The sequence below is a fragment of the Gavialis gangeticus genome, unplaced genomic scaffold (assembly GCF_001723915.1).
Source record: "Gavialis gangeticus isolate Ggan-Ray unplaced genomic scaffold, GavGan_comp1, whole genome shotgun sequence".
Taxonomy (NCBI): Eukaryota; Metazoa; Chordata; order Crocodylia; family Gavialidae; genus Gavialis; species Gavialis gangeticus.
In genome coordinates this window covers 115,964-136,199 of record NW_017728984.1, presented here as the reverse complement: position 1 = coordinate 136,199, position 20,236 = coordinate 115,964, and the positions used below count along the sequence as shown (strand labels likewise).

General features: G+C 47.2%; 2 protein-coding genes across 2 annotated transcripts in view; both read left to right on the top strand.

The window, feature by feature from the left end:
• Positions 1 to 503: 503 nt before the first annotated feature.
• Positions 504 to 14,923, top strand: FAM129C (family with sequence similarity 129 member C). Its single transcript, XM_019513691.1, has 14 exons — positions 504 to 652; positions 3,951 to 4,081; positions 4,891 to 5,022; positions 5,153 to 5,267; positions 6,438 to 6,605; positions 6,926 to 7,041; positions 7,145 to 7,249; positions 7,807 to 7,969; positions 8,287 to 8,474; positions 9,702 to 9,860; positions 10,153 to 10,269; positions 10,748 to 10,855; positions 12,105 to 12,216; positions 12,993 to 14,923. The coding sequence occupies exons 1-14, from the start codon at positions 598 to 600 to the stop codon at positions 14,468 to 14,470; spliced, it is 3,147 nt and encodes a 1,048-aa protein (XP_019369236.1). The 5' UTR covers positions 504 to 597; the 3' UTR covers positions 14,471 to 14,923.
• Positions 14,924 to 16,092: 1,169 nt separating this feature from the next.
• COLGALT1 (collagen beta(1-O)galactosyltransferase 1) overlaps positions 16,093 to 20,236 on the top strand; it is a 25,108-nt gene continuing 20,964 nt past the window's right edge. The window contains exons 1-3 of the mRNA XM_019513680.1: positions 16,093 to 16,362; positions 16,866 to 16,976; positions 18,418 to 18,535. Of these exons, the coding sequence (XP_019369225.1) occupies positions 16,136 to 16,362; positions 16,866 to 16,976; positions 18,418 to 18,535 (456 nt within the window). The 5' untranslated portion in view covers positions 16,093 to 16,135. The remainder of the gene's footprint in view (positions 16,363 to 16,865; positions 16,977 to 18,417; positions 18,536 to 20,236) is intronic.

Genomic DNA, 20,236 nt, shown 5'->3' with positions numbered 1-20,236 from the left:
GTCTGCATGTCCCCAGCCACCATAAATTCCAACTCTAGTGCAGTGGGACTTGGTGAAAAGAAATCCTTTTTTCCTTCCTCTGCACAGGTGAGGTTGCTGTAAGCAGAACTCTTTCTAGGTGAGAAATTGCTATTTGCACCTTGCAGTATATTGAAACAATTTGGTATTTTTATTCTTCAGTGTAAAGTTCCATTGTGCCCAAGATTATGGCAAAGTTGTTCCACTCTATTTAATAATGAATAGAGCTATTGACATAGTTATATCAGCCATGACCACACACACACCCTCAGGATTAACAACAACACAACAATCCTCTAAGTGGCTTAAACCTTTTCTTAACATTTGTGTCTAAGATATGGGTGTGGGGCCTGCAGTGCTGCTGTCTCTTTAAGACCTGCTTGTGTGTAGGGGTGTGGGTGTAGGGGCTGCTCTGAAAGAAACATTTGAATATTTATGAGCGGAAAATCTGGAGAAGAGTATGACAGAAAGGGGCAATCCCTGCTGCAGAGCCTAACAAATTGCTCTGTGGGGCAGCTTCTTTCTGCTTAGGACATTGGACAGGAAGCTTAGGAAACAGGCAGGATTACAGCGTGGAAGATGGGAGGGAGGTATTCCAGACCACTAGATGGAAAGCAGCGCAGGTACTTGAGAGGTAAGGAGTGGCCTTTACTTGTTACTGTTTTCAGCATCAAAGTTTATGTGTTTAATTACATAATTCAGCTGATGACTACCTGATGCCAGATAGGACTCAGAGGTTAAAGCCTGGCTGCCTTTCAAGTACTAATACTCATGTTTACATCCAGCTGTTATAAAGTGCAAACATCTGTCTGCATCACTCCAGCTATGGATTGCAGGTTAGTAATTCATACAGTATTTGCTTGACTACTTAAGTTCCCATCCTGGCCTCTGCTCACCTGGACAGCAGGAGAATTTGTTTGAGCAGCTAGCTGAGATGATCTATTTTTTTAAGTCATCTTCACTATAGAACTATCAAAATCTTGGTAATCAAGACAAGTATTCCATTTGTAGTGAAGATAACTACTAAAGTTTAATTTAATTGCGTCCCCCTGTTGTCCTGCAGCCCTTTCCTGCTGAAGATTGTTTTATGGTGTGTATTCCAGCTAATTGGAAATGTCTTATTTATATGGTATATTTTATAATGATGCTAATTTGCATTTCATTAGCACTTTATCAATCAGGGCTCCAAAGTGTATACAAGAAACTGTTCACCAGTGAGCCAGCCTGAGCACCTGGAAGATAAGAGCTTCAGCACAGGTTTGGGACTCGGTATCCTGTGGGACCTGTGTGTTGCTGCTTCTATTGTTAGTCAGCTACAGTTTATCTCATGTTGCCATTGACCACCATAAACCTCTCATTTACCAGTTGGCACCACAGAGGAAACAGGACGTATAGGTTACTTGCCTAACTTGGAACCAGACAGCAGAGGCCTGTCGAAGTTAAATAAGTAAAATGGTAAAAGCACTTGGAGCAGGTAGCATAAGAAGATAAGGTGCCCTTGTTTCACAGTGGATTGACTGCCTGTCCTCTTGGGTCCCTGACTTAATTAGTCTGTATTTGTTGAAGGAGTGCATTTGCAAATCAACAGGCACTGTTAAGCTCAGGACCAGAGAGACTGCAGTGAAAACCCTTTAAAAATTGTTATATTGCTGGCTATACATGTACAGGGGATCTAGGACAAGTGGGAGAGCATTGTAAGAGTGGATTTGGCTGTCCTTAAGTTTTTATTAGGATTCCACTTAACACTGTAGGAAATGAGCCGGTACACTGGTGAGCTGTCACAAGCAAGCTGCACTGAACCTTGGCAAGACTTCTGGTCTTGCATTGTTATCTCATGGGAAGTGGTGAATGGGACCAGAAGTTTAAGAAATGGGGAGTGTCCTTTCCAAAAGTTACATAGGTGGGAGTGGGAAGAGCAGAAGGGAGTGAGGTAAAGATCCAGTCTTGAGTACTTATTTTTCTGTGCGATTGTTGCAATGGCTTTGTCTTGTAAGGGATGTAAAAACCTTTGAGTATTTTCCTTAATAACCTCCCAGACCCTCAAGTGTGGCTCCTGAGCACCCACTTCTCAGTGCAAAGCACCGTGTCTAGGTTCATTTTTTGGGCCTCGGTACACTGGTCTCAAGTTCTTCTCTCCTGACTATTGCTGTCAACCCCCAGGGCTTGGAAGTGGGGGTAGGTTTCACTCGCTTGCATCAATTAGATGCCTTGGACCTGACTTTCCCTCACCTGGCACCTTGCATTGTGCACCTGTGCAAAGTGGTTATGTAACACACAACTGTTCTGATCTGGTGGTATTTTGCAGTCACTCTGCAAAGGGACAAACAACAGGGCCAGGTGATGGAGAATCAAGCCTACTGGTATCACAGATGAAGTCACCATTGCCAAAGTTGCTTAACAGCTGCTTGGTAGAGTGTCTGTAGCAAAAAAGATTTTGAAATCTGTTGATGACATTGCCTGTGCCACAGATCCCACAGTATGTCGCATCCATGTAAGCAGCCTCAGTGCTCTGTCCAAGACTCCATACAGAAGGTAGTGCAATTGCTTGCTGCATTGCCTGCCTTTCCAGTAGCTGGCAGATTTTGCAGTGGTCAATAGGAGCACAGCTCAAACCTTGCTGTGCATGGCTGGAGAGCTGCCAGTGCTGGCTCTGAACTCATATTTGGGCTGATGGAGACATGAAACCAAATTTAGGCTTTGATTACTGCTCTCTTCCATAGTAAGACAGTCTGTGGTTCAAAGACTTTGAGCTACTCAGGCAAACATTGGTGGAAAAAAAAAAAAAGACCAGCCGTTCTCTGGTTGTCTCCCTGTGAATGGCCCTGTGTGAGAGAGCTGGGAAATGCCTTGTTTTTAGATGCTTGTCACTTCCCCCCACTCATTGTGTTTGAGCCACATTTTTCTCTGCCTCTTCATGAGTCTCCAGACTAAAGGGAGTGGGGTAGAGAACGTACCACAGGAAACCTTCAGAGCTCCGTTCTGTGGCTGCATTGTCAGCTTCGTCTGAGCTCACAGAGGAATCCTGGCATGACATTTCGATAGCTCGGCAGCTGTTACTGAAATCGTTCCCTTGTTCTCATCGCTTTCTAGTCAGGAGAAAGAATTTATTTGGAGAAGCAGTGGCATACAGGGATCTTTTATCTTTTAATAGCATCAGACCCTTTGACATTCAGACTCCCCTCCTTCATGTTTCGCTTAGACATTTTTCACATGCTGCACCGACTGAATTTGCCTCTCATGTTGTGCAAATGCAGGCTATTTGGGAATGTGGTCCGGGGACTACAACAAGACTTGGAGACCGGGGGTCCCTGGCTTCTATGTATGCTGTGTGGCCTAATGGAGCACAGTGCAGAACGATCTGACGCAGCTCTGAAAGAGCTCCCTCGAGCCTCAGAGGCAGTCAATACTGTTGCTGGCTAATTAGCCCTTGTTCTTCTCAGCAGAGCTACTGAGTTTGGTCAGACTGATATGCCGATGTGACTTGCTTCAGTAATGGGAGCTGTTCCTTCCTCAGCCACAGCAAGCAACCCCCAGAGTGGGCTCTGTCCTAGTGTTTGCCAGGCCTTCTCTCTACTATTGCTTTCACCTACACAAGCAGAGGGTTCCCAGCATTGGCTCTGTGTGCACTGTTTCAATCCCCCCTCTCAGGCATGTTGCTTCCCTCTCAGATTCTGGCTGTAGCTTTGCAGCAGTCCTACGGTCCTGTGGTGCAGCCAGCATTGGCCTAGATTGGCACCCTTACACTGGAGTGCTTGAGGACTTGTGTTTCTGCATCTGAATTTGGCAGCCTCTGTCCCTGGGGTCTATGTTAGTAATTCTAAAGCTATTTTTGGATGAGGGGAACAATGTTAATTAGACACAGATGCCTGCGTCTCCTCCTTTGGGAGAGCAAGTGCTTAGAGAACTTGGCTATCCCTATTCTTCACTCCCAGGTTGCACAGATGCCATGGTGAAGAACTTCATGCCCTATTACCAACGACAGCTTGCAGCCACTGTTCTGCGAGAGATCTCGAGGGAGCTGGACACGCAAAGCAAACCCACTCTGCAGCTGCTGCAGAGTCAAGTAAGTACCTTGCAAACATGATTACAAGGCATTGATGTCTTGGGCATAGCTGTGTTCCCCTGGAAATTTCTGTCCTTTTAGCAGTTGCTATAAGATGAATCCTACAGTGGCTGCTTTCTTGTCCTTTGCATCTTTACCGTGTAATTGGCTATTGGGGTCTGGATTACTGATTTGAACAGGAAGGGCTGCTTTGTCTTTTATACCCTGGCACTGAGTGTTCAAAGGCATCTTAAGATCCATTGTAATGGCTGAGCCATATGCACAGCTTGTACATACGGGTGTACATGCTGAGAAGGGCAGTTTGTACCTGTATGTTCCCTCCGCACACCCCCCTCTCACTGACTTGTGGGAGCCAAATGTGGGAAAAGAGAAATCACAGAGAGGTACTATCCTATTACACTGCAGAAGGATTTTTTTCTGCTAGAGTCACTTGAACTGCTGGCTTCTCCCTGGGTGCTCCTTTACTTTCTAGCATCTTTCAGTACTGTAAGGACTGCAGTGTCATTAATCTCTGGCATGTATTTGTATGTGCTGCCTCATGAGTCAAGTGTGAGGATATGAGCCTCAATGACCACAGCATGGGGATAGAAGCTGCTGGTTTCCATGTTGTAAGCTTTGTTGTCCTGCCACTAGATGTCCTTGTTCAGTTGCTTCATTAATGATAACGATAATAATTGTAGTAACGGCTGCCGTAGTTTATGTTCAGGTCTGGGAGACATTGTGCTGGGTGCTGCACAACCAAGAGCAGCTTAATACCTCTCCCAAAAATCTGCACTTTCACTGTTTTTTCCTGCCTTGTGTGTTCCCAGGTCTGGAAGCCACCTAACAGTCTTCTACATGAGGGATTCCTGACCCAGTATCATGAGGACTCCCACAAGTGGAAGGAAAATTATTTCATCCTGTTGGGAGATTGCAGGCTGGAGTGCTTTGATAGTAAAGAGGTAGATGTGCTCCTTCTGTCCTCAAGTAGTTTGCAATTGTCACGCAGGCCCCAAAAACCTAATATCACAGTCTGTGGGAAGAATTTTGTCCTCGAACCCTCGCTGAAGGCTCATTTGTTTGCTTTATCAGGCCTGGGGGAAGGGCTGTGAGCCCAGAGAATCCACTACTCTGACTGGGTACTTGCTGGTGACCACACAGAGGGAGTACACCACACTGGTTAACGATCTCTGCCAGGGATTTGTAGGTAAGTCTGTGATGTTTCCTGCTGGAGACATGTATGTGTGACTCAGAGAGAGCTGCAGTCCTGCTTGTGTGTCTCAGCATTACATGAGAAAGTAATACCAGTTCTCCATAGGAAGGGCTATGTATCTGACCAATGGATACTGTCTGACTAGAGGATGTTGCGATTCCTTCAGCTAAAAAAAAAGAAAGTATCCCACATGTGGGAGAGTCTTGTTATACATGAACAGGGGCCTCAAGGCTTCTGCGGCTTCTGCGCTGCTTAGAGCTAGAAATCGCAATGTAAATGAAACGTTATGTTGATGAGGGTCAAACGCTGTGTTTTCAGGATCTCCCTGTTTATATCCGCCGCCGCCTTCCAAGTTATTTTCTGTCTACTTTTTTTTCTCTGTAGAAAATGCCTGTATTTAGCACCGTTGGCAGGCCACAGGGCTTTGTTTGGCCAGAGGAAGAAACAAGGTTTTTATAAGGAAGTGTTATGAAATTAGACGCAGCTGCAGAGAGATGTTGCCAATGAAAGGAACTTAAGACAACTTCTTCTGTTCTCTTTTCAGGGGAAACTATCAGCTCTGAAAAGAAACTGCCAATGTACTCCTTAAAGTTGCATGCAGTTATAGCAATATGTTAATTGCTGAAAGCTTTTTTTATTATTATTATTATAAAGAGTCCACACTGAAAATTGCTAACAGCAAAGGAATATTTCCAGTCTGGAAAGAGCTGTTAGGAAAGGAAGTAAGACTTTAACAGGCGCTTTCAGAACAGAACAGATTGTGTTAATGCTTGCTGTACGGGAGCAATCTTGGCCATGTATAGTTTTGACATATTTTCTAGAAGATGCTAACTAAATAAAAAAAAAAAAAAGGACTTGCTTTAAAGCAGCTGTGCAACTCTTTGGCTGAACTTTACTGCATTCAGCTTCTGCGCAGTACTTTTTCAGCCACAACTTATGGGCCAAATCCTGACTAGTACTAATCATTTATGATTCCCTCTCTAACTTCCTTAGCTCAGCATGTCTCAGGTCACTTGCAGAAGACAGGATTTCCTCTTGGCACTAAAGTGGCAGCCTTCAGTAAGAAATACTAGGGCCACTAAGAGTTATGGGGAACATCACGTTATTTCTAGAAACAGTCAATTCAAACAGTCACTGTTTGTACCTATTTTGGTGCTTTTCAAGGTGATTACTCCCATGAAGACCGAGATGCTTTAACTGACCCACCAACAGAGTTTCTGCTCTTCCTCTACCACCCGCTCCGAAAGCATCTTTGTCTTTGCACAGACTCTGTGGAATCCCAGCATACCTGGAAATCTGCCCTTCAAGATGGGATCCGATATTGCAGTACAGGTAACACCTGGAAGTAGCAGCATCTGCCCCATTTGCAGATGTTGCCTCAGGTGCAGAGAGAGGAGTTCTAGTGACACGAGGATCATCAAAAACACAGTGAAGTCCTTTTGCTGAAGGTTTATCTATGAATAAAATGAAACGTTAGAGACCTCTGAATACTGGGTTTCTGAACAAGTAAGCGCTAGGTGCTGATGGAAGCTCCAAGGTTTCAGACACGTTTTTTTAATACATAGCTAGATCTGAATGCACAAAGTTTATCACGTTTTTTCTAACTGATTTGAGCTAGACAATACTGAGATTAACTGGTGTTTGGGATTCAGTTTTACAGAGGAGGGACGCTGTGGAGGTTGAAGCGTTCTTGGAAGCTGTGCGGTTTTACAGGCAAGGAAAAGGCAGCTACAAAGTTGGGGATCTTCTCCTGGGAACAGAACCAGAGGTTTGTATAGTACTGAGAATTCCAAGACCAAAGATCTGTCATATGCACCATGCACATAGCTGGCAAGTAGCTTGTCTAAGATGACCCTTTTTTTTGGGTTTAGATTCTCAGTAATGTGTTGGTGGAGGATTTGTTGCCAGTGCTTCAGTCTCAGGTCCTTCCAAATCTCAAAGGGTCAGAAAACAGGAGGAGACAGACCTGGTGTCAAGTAAGTCCATGGGGCAATACTCACCTCTGATACTGGAACACTGCCTCATTTAATTTTTTGGAGACTATGACTGGGGAGACCAAGCAGAATTTATATATAAAGCTTAACTTTTTTGCCTCAGAGCAAAGATCTGTTCCACTGCCCACCCCACAATCTGTCTGCCTTTCATAATGCCTATAAAACTGTTGCCTTTGCTGTAATGGATTCAGCAAAAGTAAACCAGAATATTTGGAAGGTGATAGCCATGTGATCTGCTGCTTATGGCTTCATGTGGATGAAAAAGATGATGTCCCAAGAAGTGATTATGTTGACCTTTGAGTTAGGCCAGGTGGCTCTGGATTAGTCCAATCAGTCCCAACAAACTCGGGTATTACCATGTATAGGGGGAAGAAAATGGGCTAGTTAGCAGTGAGCACAGTGACCCAACAATAAACTTGCATACAACAGCACCACCCGATAGTTCCCCTGATCACTGCACATGGCTTGTAAGAAGACGCTAAATTTTACCTTCTTCTTATCTCTCTTTTTCTTCATCTGGTCCCCACTTGGCTGGTCAGTTCCTGGAGGAAGTCTACATGCTGGTCCTCAGCCAGATTTCTAGTGAATTCCTGGATTTTCAGAAGGAGAAAGAGAAACTCCATATTCAGCTAGAGAAGAAGATTCGCCCTGACCTGGATCAAATGCTGACTTTAAAGGATCAGATATCCAGAAAACTCCAAGGTTGAAGGAAAAGTGGGCAAAGACCCAGGGCATGTGGTGTTTATTCTGTGAAAGTGTAGTCTTTGCTTTGGCATTTTAACTTTCTCAATTCTATTTGAAATTTTAAGAATTGTGCAGTATTGCAGTTGGAGTAGGAATGCATTTGTTATGAAGAGTTGGTTTGAACATTGCCACAGGAATCCTCATTGCAGTGTTTATGTTTAGATCATATTGTGATGTGTGTTCTGTAGTCTTGCGCTTTAGCTTAGTGAATCCAGATCAGTGTGGATTCCATTCTAGTTCTTTAGGACAAACTTAGGAATTTTGATTTTTGGCAGCTGTGGTGCAGAGCCCAGCAGAGTCCTGCTGTCGGCAGGAAGTGGAGCCTGACTTGGATTGCGTGATGGAGGAGCTCATGCATCCGATCAGCCAAGGATTTGATATGGTACGTTCACGCTTTGTGGACAGAGTTGATGAGATGATCACGGTTGTCCAGAGCTCCTCGACCTCTGCCTTGCAGAAGGAGGTATGATATGGGTGATTTTATTTGATTTATATGCTGCCCTCACGGCAGCTCAGAATAAAATACGATAAATTATAAAAACAGAAAAAATATTAAAATAAATATTAAACAGACTCCCTAAACAGTGCCCCAAAACTTAACCCAGTCTGCCAAAAGTCTGCCCAAATAAGAGGGTCTTGTATTGTTTCCAGAAGATGTTCAGGCCTGGACTCTGATGGGCCACAAGAGGGAGAGAGTTCAAAAGCTTGAAGAGTAGCTACTGAGTGTGGCTTTCCATGCGTTTTCACCAAACAAGCTCGGTGAACACATGGTACTACCTTGCAGGAAGATGCTCTCAGATGATTTTAGGGATTGTGATGGAATGTAAGGGACAAGACAGTCCCTTAGATATGTAGGAGCCCAGCTATTTAGAGCTTTAAAAATCAAAACCAACACCTTTGAAGTGCCCCTGGAAAGTGTAGACTGTACTGTGCTCCTGGCAAAACCACCCCTCATCAGAAGGTGGGCTGCTGTGTTCTGCACCAGCTGCATCTTCTGGATGGTCCTCAAGGGCAGCCTCAGGTAGAGTCCATGGGAGTTGTCTGGGCTTGGTGGTGGCCAGATCTGAATCTGAAAGAAAATGTCCCTGACGTAAAGCTGGTAAAAGGAGGGCCTGCTTTCTCTTCATCCCCTGCACAGCACCCCACACTCTACTCTCTACACTGAGAATAGAAGCTGAATTCCACCTGTCTAATTGGCACAGGAATGCAAATAGACCACCTACTTTTGCATGCTGCCTCCAGCAGTAGCCAGCTCAGGAAGCTTCAGGTGTATTCTCCCGATTGCACTATACTCTTTCTGACTGTTTGTAAAAGCTTATATTCTGAACTGTGAAGTCAGTGTGCTCCTGTGATCCAATTGTTGCTACATCATGGTTTGACTCTTACTCCAACACCACAGATGTAGCCTAATAAAGAGAAGCAGCTTTAGAGAAAAACTTGTTATCTGAACTTCTCTAAAAGATTACGGGGGGATTTTTTCTACCAGTTCATGAATTGCTTTGGGGCACATACTGTGAGCAAAAGTCAGCTCCAAATACAAGGGTCAGACTTGACATCCTTTTTGTAGTGGTTTGGAGTGAATAACTGCTTAATCCTGACCATTCCCAGATAATAATTAGCAGTTACATAGATCACTATAGACCCTGGGCACTGTTCACAACTTAGCTAATTCTCCACTCCTGTGATACAGTTTCTCACACTTGGGAAAATATCCCAGAACCCTGGATTCATGCATCTCTGTTACGAGAAGGCAGAACTCTATAAAGACAGCCTGCAGGGACTGAAGGAGAGATTTAACTTCTACAGCATGACCAGTTTGGTCCTCAGAGCTCAGAACCTCATGCAGCAGGTAAGCTGGTGAAACTGAGAGCACAGACTTGGGAGAGGCCAGCATGTCATCCATAGTGAAGATGGGAGAGAGAACTGTTCAGGTACTCCCTGTATGTCTGTCTCAGAGATGGTCTATTTTTAGCTATATTTTCATGGTGTCTTTGTTCCCGTGGGCATCTGCATGATTCAAAGAGATTGCTGAGAAAACAGGTTGGGTTGCCCAGAAGGCAGGGAGAGGTGGAAATGAGCTTTGACTACAGGACTCTGAATATCCTGGATCTGCTGCTCACTTAACTGACTTGCTTTTGTAGCTGATGCAGAATTCGATCCATACGTTCCAGCAACTTTCAGAGCAACACCTGAGCATGGCAAATAACCGCAACCAGATCACTCAGGTTCTAGAAAAGGTCAAGGGTCGGGTGCTAAAGGTAAGTTTCCAGATGTTGCTTGGGATTGTCTTTTCTTGGGATCTCTCAACAGTCTTCTAACAAATTTTGCAGTTGAGGGACACTGACAGCCCTCATCCCCCTGCTTTGCTTGTGGCAGGTTAGGGTACTTCTTGGTGTCTTTGGATAATATGCCTTATTGTTATGCAGAAGGGTTGTTGTTTAGTTTTATGGATAGGTTAGACAAGGACTTGTATGGGGTGGTTTGGATAGGGTGCATCCTGCTTTGAGCACGCGGTTGGGTTAGATGACCTCTGGAGATCTTTTTCTGTGATTCTATGCTAAGATTTAACACAGCACTTGGTGGCTCTTCTGCTGTGCTTGAACCCTTGATTGCTATGCTCCCCATGTATCACAGTCCCTGAGCTGTCCCAGGTGAAACAGATACAGCAGTGTTCTGAAGAAAGCACCTCATTGCTGCACAGATTCCTTCTTAAATGTGGTTGTGCTTGCCTTTTAGAAATTTGATTACGACAGCAGCTCTATGCGGAAGCAGTTTGCTCAGGAGTGGCTGCTTCAGATCTTTCTTCCCTTTCTACTGAAGAGCCTGGAGCCCCAGTGTAAATTGGTGAGCCTGAATCTGAAAGAGGGTGAAAGGGGCCCAGACCTCAGCTGTCACCTGATGGTGCTAATACAAGCGGATTGTATTCTGTTCTTCAGAAAGTCTTTCCCAGCCCAGTAGATTTCAGTAGGCTGACAAGAGAAGTCTCTTCCCAGTAGCATCTCTCTCTACAGCTTTACAGCCACACTGGTGGGCAGGACTGAAGAGAGAGGAGGCTTTAAACAACCGTACCAGGTCTTTAGTGCCAAAACTCTGTCTAAATGTATGGGAATCCACTCGTTTCATATCATAACATCTGGAGTATTGTGTCCAGTTTTGCCCCCCCACCCCCCACTATAGGAAGGATGTAGACAAGTTGGAGAGAGTCCAGTGAAGCGCAATGAAAATGGTTCAGAGTCTGGGGCACATGACTTGTGAGGAGAGGCTGAAGGAACTGGGCTTATTTAGTCTGCAGAAAAATAGACTGAAGGGGGATTTAATAGCAGACTTCAATTACCTGAAGGGGGGTTCCGAAGAGGATGGACCTGGACTGTTCTCAGTGGTGCAAGACAACATGAAGAGCAATGGTCTCGAGTTGCATCAAGGGAAATTTAAGTTGGTTATTAGGAAAAACTTTCTCACTAGGAAGGTGGTAAAGCACTGGAATGGATTACCTAGAGGGGTGGTGGATCTCCATCCTTGGAGGTTTTTAAGGTCTGGCTTGACAAAACTTTGGCTGGAATGATCTCATTGGGGATGGTCCTGCTTTCAGTAAAGGGCTGGACTAGATGACCTCCTGAGGTCCCTTCCAACCCTAATTTTCTATGATTCTATAACACATACAGGCTAATGGTAATTTCCCAACATTTTTAACCTTTACCTTCACCACCACCAGTCTGATGCAGTGTCTTGTATGAGGAGTCTTGAGCCTAGCTCAGTTATCCCTCCCGACTTCTGTGGAGTCTGAACTGTCTCATGTAAATACCTCCCATTTTGATTGCTAACCACGAAATCTCCACCATCCTTGTGAAGGTTGTAAATAAGCATGGCATGTTATACATGTAGGGCCAGCATTAGTGACTGGATAATCAAGTTAAGTTACAGAAACTACAGAGTATGATCAGAATTAAATGCAAACATTTATCTTCCAAAACAGTGGGGCATATTTTGGCTCAACTCAGGTGCTGTCTGACCAAAGACTGGCCCTGACTGTCTCTCTGACATGTATCTGTTACTGACACTGGCTGACTTCCCTTTTTCCTACCTGCTTTGGTAGAAGCTGCCCAAGTATGAAAGTTACGTGTTTGCTGACTTCAGTGACATCATAAACGTTGAAAATATTTATGAAGAAATGGTTCTGGCTATATTGATGGAGGCAGTCAGCAAAGGTAAGGAAATGGATTCCACCTTAACAATCTGTAACAGACCAAACTCAGCCCTGTTTGGTGCTGTACTCTCTGCTAAAGAGAGGATAGATTATACTAACTAAAATGTTTACAGAAGCTAATCTGTAATATTCTTTCTGCCGTATGGCTATTTTTTAAAAAGGCATTACATAGTGAGTTTCATGTTTTCCTATTCAAAACATTTTCCAGATGTTGTCTGTGGTTGGTTCCAGGATTCCAATGTTGAAATATCTTACTTCTGCCAATCTGCACTCTTTTTTTTTTCTCTCCTGTTGCCTGGAGCAACAAAACTTCTCACTGGCTAGTGTGGAAATAAATCCCATTTTACAGCCATGATGTCATTGGAAGGCTGCATATTAGTTACTTTTGTGTTTTTAACATTAAATAGAAGAGCTTTTATGCTAAAGCCGCCTCATTAATTGTGCTCATTTTAGAGCCAAGTCTCTGGCCCATCTGCTTGCATTGGCTCCTCTGAACAAACCAGTCCCAAAGACCATTTTAAGTTTCTTAAAATCTGCTTTTGTGAAGGATGAGCCTGTTGTGGCTGTGCCATGTGACAGCCTAACTTTCCTGTTAGAAAAGAAAATGTTGAGCAGTGAGTACTCAAGCTCTATCATACAAGATAAACAAAATATCATGTAGGCATGTGTACAGGAAAAGGAGCCACACATAGGGTTGTATGCAGTGGAGTGGGAGCAAAGAGAGAGAGTGGAGAAAGATTTGGTATTTCTCTCACTTTTTACTGTTCCTTGTTTCAGCCCTGAAAAAAGCCTCCAGTCAGAACAGACACAATCTTTACAGTGACAGCTTCTCCTGTGTTCCGGACAGTGTGGACAACCTGCAGCGGGATGCAGCCTCTGAAATGAGGACAGGAGTCGAAGGTGGTAGTGCTCCATCAGACATTGTGACCCCTATCCCCTTTCATGTCAGAGAAACTGTGTTAGACGTGCGAGAGTGGGAATATGAAGGAGGCTGTGGTTGGGTTGCAAACTTTCCAAAAGATGAAGACCAGATCTGCCTACAGGTTTCCACAGAGGCGCTCTGTACAGCAGAAAAATCTTTGTGTGTGTTGCCTGATGACAGGAATTGGAGAAACCAGGTCTTTGGCCCAGACATGCAGAGTGAAAACAATGCCAAGATGGATAACCTGAATAAAAACAAATATAATGACAAGTCATGGACCTCTTCTACAGGCACCAAAGACCTGCAAGAACCAGACTTCACAAAGGAATGTTTTGCAGACAAATGTGTAGCAGAGAACTTGCAAGAGGAATGGGGGAAAGTAGATCAGGGAAGTCAGAGGCATACGGAAGATTCAGCATGTAATCTAGCTTGGAATAAAGACTTAGGACAGAGTAGTAAGAACAGCATTTCTGAGAAAAAACAAATATATGGAGGATTAGTGCAGGACCTAGATCTCTGCATGGAATGTGGTGACTGCCCTGTGGGTAGAAATACACCCTCAGCCAGGAACCACCCAGCATCAGAAACTGCACAGTCTGGCAAATCTTGGGACACCAATTGGCTTGAGTCCACTTCAGTGCAGGTTACAGATTTGGCCAGAGAAGCCAATAGAGAAGATGGAAATTTAACCAATGGAAAATTACATAGAACAGCAACAAGTCATATGGCATCAATTCAATGGGAGAGAGGCAGAGCAGGAAAAGATCAGTGTGGTTGGGAAGTTGGTACAAAGATAGTGGACAAAGGTGAATCCAGCAAGGGAGAAGTTTGTAATGGACAAATGACCCATCTGTGCCCATTTCCTGTGAAAGGAACGGGAGATGTAACTCACTCACAACAGCTGCAAGTGCGCAGTGATGAAATGATCCATGAAGAATCCTACACTCCAGAGACGCCTCCTGCAATAAATCTGGAAATAGCCAAAAATGCCCAGCAGGCATTCAAGAATCATGGGGATATGGATGGGCAGATCAAAAGCAACTCTAGTGCCCTTTTAGTCACTGGGAGCTTGAGATATGAAGATGTGCAAAGGACCCTCATCCCTGAGCCCAAAGAAGCTAGAGAGAGAGCTTGCAAGATCTCTCAGCCCCTGGAGGAGAATGAAGAGCGAATGCTACAGGCAGACTTCAGCGAGACAGATAGGACTGTGTTTCTTGAGAGCCTGTCCATAGCCATTGAAATGGAAGTATTCCAAGCAGGTCTGCTAGAAATGGATCTTGAAGATAAGAAACCAGAAAAATTGTTGCCAACAGACAGTGCCTCTGAAATCTAAGTACAGAGTCAGATTTAACTGGCAATAACCGGCATGCTGCAGAGAAATGAAAAAACCTGACACATTCAGCTTTCCTGACATGAGGTGAATTCTTCACATCCCCACATCAACAAGGAATTGAGACCCCCGGGGCAAAGGAAAACATAGAGGGGACTGCAGGCCATGTGGCCTTCTCACCCCATGTGCCAACACCTCTACCGGATGAGAAACTTCTGGACCTTTAGCCAGTGGCATGGTAGCTGCAGGTCGTCTGCTGGAGTATCTGTATGTAGCACTGACCAACTCTTTAAGAGGAGATGCAGCTATTTTCATCCTCGGAGCTGAAAGAGCATGAAGTTTGAGCGTGCTTCTCCAAGCAACATAAATTGAGAAGCTGTGGAAGTAGAAAGGAATGGACTCCCCAAGGCATGTAATGCTCATGTTGTATGATGCACAGGCAGTCCTCAGACTTAAGATGCAGTTTTCAGGAACCGATTGTGTTTTAAGTCAAAACATTGTAACTCAGAACCATTGTTCCCCATAGGAAACAATGTTATAAATGGGGATTGGTTCCTGAACCAAGGCCTGATGCCTTATTTTCACCAAAAATAACCCAGAATTTTGTACTCAGTCAATTATAGATGAATAATACAGCTATATTAACACATTTATATTGTAAATAGCAATCATATTGATTTGGAAGGACTTCTCTGAGGTGACTTTGCTGGACTTTTTGAAGGGCTCTTAGCTGGAGTCTTCTCAGGAGTCGTCTGCTTTCTTAAAGAAGGTGTCCAAGCAAGTTTGGATAGATGGTCTCCAGGGACACCGGCAACATAGCGAACTTGTTTGCTGGTGTGGCATTGCGTCAGATCGAGCGTTGTAAAGTTGAAACACCACGTTTATAAATGTACACCCTAACTTGAAATGTTGGAAGTCAAGGCCTGCCTGTATATCAGGCTGCTACAAGGGCCCCAAGCTCCCCATCCTCTCCCTTGACCCCCTTTGTGGCTTTTCTTTCTGCTTGTAAGTGATGACGCTGGAGGTCTTTGTGGCAAGGTGTGTGCTCAGCGTGGCGTTTTGTAAGCTGCTCCCATTACAAATGTTCTGGAAAAGCAATTGAGGGAATGGACTGAATTCTGTAGTTAGGTTTCATCTCCGATACCCTCACGTGACGCTGGGCCCCCTTTCCGTGCTGACTACCTGCCCCTGTGCCTCACGCGGAGGCACAGGAGGTGCAGAGGGAGAGCTGGCCGGGACGGGGCTTTGCTAGCGGGTGGAGTGACGGGTGGGATGTGGAAAAGAAACCTGATCCCCTCCGGGGTCCCGGGAGAGCAGCTGGGACTGGGGTGTCAGGGGCACGGGGCGGAGCTTGGCCGCCCCGCTCCTCCAAGGGGCTGCCTGCTGGCCCTTGACAGGCTCTGCACGTGCTCGGCCGAGGCCCCCCGCAACGGCGCGGGGCCCGCCACCGCCCCGGGACTGCGGGGTGAGGAGGGATCTGCACGAGCCGCCGGGACCTTCCCTTTAAGGCCGCCTGCCGGTCGGAGTAGAAGAGCAGCCTTAAAGGGGCGTCGACACACCCACGGGGTGGGAGCGGGGCCGCTGGGCCGGGCCCGGCCCGCCCGCGCTTCCCCTTTAAGCCTTAGTTCCCGTCGGAGGGCACCCGTGTGCGGGCCGCTCGGACGCGCTATGGCGGCGGTCGCCCGCCTCGCGCTGCTGCTGCTCCTGCCGCCGCTCCAGCCGGGCCCGGGCCCCGCCGCCGCCTACTTCCCCGAGGAGCGCTGGAGCCCCGAGTCGCCGCTGCAGGCGCCGCGCGTGCTCATCGCCCTGCTGGCCCGCAACGCGGCGCACGCGCTGCCCGCCGTGCTGGGCGCCCTCGAGCGGCTGCGGCACCCCAAGGCGCGCGCCGCTCTGTGGTGAGATAAGAGCCCGGGCCCCGCTCCCCGTCGGGGTCCCGTGGCCCGCCTGGGACTGCTCCCCGTCCAGCCCCGGGCCCCCAAGTGGCTGGGCCCTCGCCCTGGGCCTCCCGCGCCGCACGAGGGCTGCAGCAGCAGCTCAGGCGCCTGGTGTCCGGGCCACAGACACGCCGGGGAGGAAGCTTTTCCTGCCACGGGGCAGCCGGAAGGGCCTGAAGGTTGCTCCTGGTTCCGGCCAGGTTTCCCGGGGCGGAGGGAGGGAGGGAGCCGTCTTGGGGGCGGCCCGGCCCGGCGGGTCCTGGGCCCTGGCAAACCTGGCAGTGGTGATGGGGGAGGAGACGCAGCATCCCTGCGTGTTGAGGGGGCCAGGGCATGGCAAGGTAGGGCTGGCAGGCGCCCGGAAGAAGAGGGGAGCTCTGAGGCGCGCTCCCATCCCTGCGCGGAGCGCGGGGGAGGTTGGGAAGCCGGCTGCGTTGCGGTGAGTCGCTGCTGGGTGTCTGCAGGGTGGCAACAGACCACAACGTTGACAACACAACGGCCGTGCTGCGGGAATGGCTGATCCGTGTGCAGAGCCTCTATCACCACGTGGAGTGGAGGCCGATGGAGGAGCCCAGGTGAGGTGCCCCCAGTGAATTCTGGGGGGAACTGCTCCGGGTCATTGATTTCCTGGATAATAGGGTAAATGCAAGGCTGAAGGCTTGGGTAAAGGTGAGGCTAACCTCTGGGTTGTGGGGGAGGGCAGGGATTGGGAAAGATCTGGTGGGTCCTTGTACGGCTGGAGAGCTGATGGGGTTGTGTGCTCAGTGACGGGTATCCTTGCCTTGAGGCATGTGGTGACTACTTTTCATGTTGTACAATCTGTTTCTTCACCCCATGAAGTCCTTAGGAGCACATGGGTCAACAACTGATTCTTATCTCCCCATTCTCAGCACTGCCCTGACCCCTTCCCAGCCATTGCTGTCCTCGTCATCTCCATACCAGTTCCCTCCCTGATTCTACAGACGCGTACCTCTAACTGGCGTGCTGCCTACTGCTTGTCCCTCTGCAAGCCAGTGTGAGTGAGTGTCAGCAACTAGAAGGTAGTTTGCTAACACAGGACTTGTTTTTTGGAGGCAAGTCAGCCTGCTCTGGGCTTCTGACAGCCGGAAGGCATCCTGGCTCTACAGCCTTGCACATCTGCCTGGCTGAAAAATGTGGAACATGGCCAATCTGCAGATGCTGTCCCTTGTCACCTTGGCACTGCTCTAACCTTTGTACATCAGAAAAATATTTGTATTTACCCTTTCAGAAACTGCTGGCACTGAGGAGATGGAATGAGATCTTGCTTTATTTGGTTTTGCTGTCTTGAGAGGGGTCACTTGGGAGCAGTCTTCTGGAGAGAAGGTCAGGGCAGACCAGTGATAGAAGTCACTGTGTGTGGTGAGATTGGCTTAGCTGTGATTGCAGATCCAACAGGCGTTCAGAAACGTTCCCATGCTAGCTGGGTGAAGGTAGTGGATTCTTCTGAGTGTTGAGGATATCTTAATCTAGGGTGTAATTGTGTAGGAGGTAGGAGAAAGATCATGCCTCTATACTGAGTGGCTTCCCTTTCCTGTAATGTATTGGGAACCTTTACAAAGGCGTGAGAGGGGCTGCTACTTGTTGCTGCTCTGTATGGAAAAACTGTAAAAAAAAAAAAAAAAAAAAAAAAAAAAAAAAACCACGCCGGGCGGGGGGGGGGGGGGGGGCCCCCCCCCCCCCCCCCGCCCGGCGTGGTTTTTTTTTTTTTTTTTTTTTATTTTTTTTCCAAAAAAAAAAAAAAAAAAAAAAAAAAAAAAAAAAAACCACGCAGGGTGACTGTTAGTGCCTTGGTTTAAAAAGCCTCCTGGACTGGTGTGTTGCTAAAGCAGGATGGAGTGCATCCTGCAGATACTCCCTTTTCACCTCCTCCTGAGCTCAATCCTACTGTACCTTTTTAGTTCTGTATTCTCATCTTGCATAGTTATTTTCAGAAAGGAGAATAAGGGGGTGGGTTGAATCCGACTGGAACTTTAACCGCACTTGAACCTCTGGCAGGTCATACCTGGATGAGGAAGGCCCAAAGCACTGGTCAAATTCTCGCTATGAGCATGTGATGAAGCTCAGACAGGCAGCCTTGAAATCTGCCCGGGACATGTGGGCTGACTACATCCTGGTAAGAGAATCTGTGATGCTAGTATGAAGTATGCTGAGCTTGTCCAACTAACTTCATTCTTCAAACTAAAACAGCCATAAATGTGAAGGCTTCTAGTAGCCACTCAGCAGGACTAATCACTGAGTTACTGTGGCTGTTTCCTCCACCCTCCATTTCTGGTCTTGACTGATGTTTGTTTCATCACAGTTTTTCAGATGAGCAGAAATGCTAGCTAACATTTGCTGAAATAAGGAGGGGTGCACAGATAATTTTGGGGCCAATACTGATGGCTGATTTTTAACGAGTCATATCAGAATTGGATTGGTATCGGCCAATATGCAGTCAGGCAGCTTGGAGACTGGTGTCTGGTTGGTAAGTCTAAGGGGGAAGGGGGGGGCCGCAGATTGAGGCCCCCGTGGTGAGGGAGGGAATGGGACAGGGGCAGGTGCTGCACAGCAGGGGCAGGGCAGGGGATGGAGCCGCAAGCAGCTCATCTGGGGGGGTTCAGCTCCCCCCATTGCATGCACCCTGGGAGGGCATGGGGGGCATCTGCCCCTGGATCTGTGTGCAGGGTGGGCTGCTGCTGTGAGCTGTGCTCGGGAGTGGCGCCAAGCTTTTTCCAGCAAGGGCTGGGTCAAGCTGTGCTTGGGGCAGGTGGCAGTGGTGCTGGGAGGGGGCCTACAGTGGGGGGCTGCAGTAGGGCTGTGCGAGGCTGTGGACTGTGCTTCGGATCTGGAAAAGCTTTGGGCACTTTAGCATCCGAATCAGCATGTCTGGATTGAAGCGCTGGCTTTGTTAGGCTTTCCGAAGTGGTTCAGAGTTTCTGAAGCGCTTCAGAAAAGCTTTGGAGCCGCTTCGGTGATCTGGCCATAGGGTATAATGGGGAAACAATTAAATATCTATAACTTCGTGGTTTTTTGTCTGATTTGGATGAAATTTGCCGGGGTTGTATCCTCTGTTGAAAGCATGAAGCCTGCCAAGTTTCAAGAAGATTGGTGCAGGGGTTCGGGGGGAACTGCACCCCAAATTTGTGAAAGCAAAACTCGTGTCACGTCTGTGTTACAGCACAAGGGGGTATAAACTGCAGGAGTGGTGGTCTCTGCTCAGGCCATGAAGCCTGCCAAGTTTCAAGGAGATAAGTGCAGGGATTTGGGGGAAACTCACCTCAAGCTGCAGACAAGCAAAACTCGTGACATGGGTGATACTCTGTGTGTTAAGGCACAGGAGAGTGAAAGCTGCAGGGTTGGTAGCCCCTGCTGTGGCCATGATGCCTGCCAGCTGTCGAGGAGATCAGTGCAGGGCTTCTGGGTTCTGGGACCCTGCACCTCTGGTCACAGGTAGGTAAAATTCGTGACATGGGTGCTTGTGCAACTGTGTCTGTCTTGGGGGGACACGGGACGACGAGTACTGCAGGCCTGGCTGCTAAGCTACTGCATTACCAGTTACCAATTAATCATGATTCACCCAGGAGCCAGCTCAATCCAGTTGCTAGCTAATGTAACAGTTAATTATCATCAATTAACACCTACAAAACCAGAGACTAAGGAGAGAAAGGAATCAATACAGACAATCAACTGCCCCAAGACAGAGACAGTCAGTTGCACAAGCACCCATGTCATGAGTTTTGTCTGTCAGCAGCTAGAAGTGCAGGGCCTTGGAACCCAGAAGCCCTGCACCTATCTCCTTGACAGCTGGCAGGCTTCATGGCTGCAGCAGGGGTTA

Coding starts and splice junctions, on each gene's coding strand:
- FAM129C (XM_019513691.1), top strand. CDS start 598: ATGGGAGGGAGGTATTCCAGACCACTAGATGGAAAGCAGCGCAGGTAC. Junction 653..3,950: donor GCAGCGCAGGTACTTGAGAG/GTAAGGAGTGGC, acceptor CTTCACTCCCAG/GTTGCACAGATGCCATGGTG. Junction 5,268..6,437: donor TCTCTGCCAGGGATTTGTAG/GTAAGTCTGTGA, acceptor GTGCTTTTCAAG/GTGATTACTCCCATGAAGAC.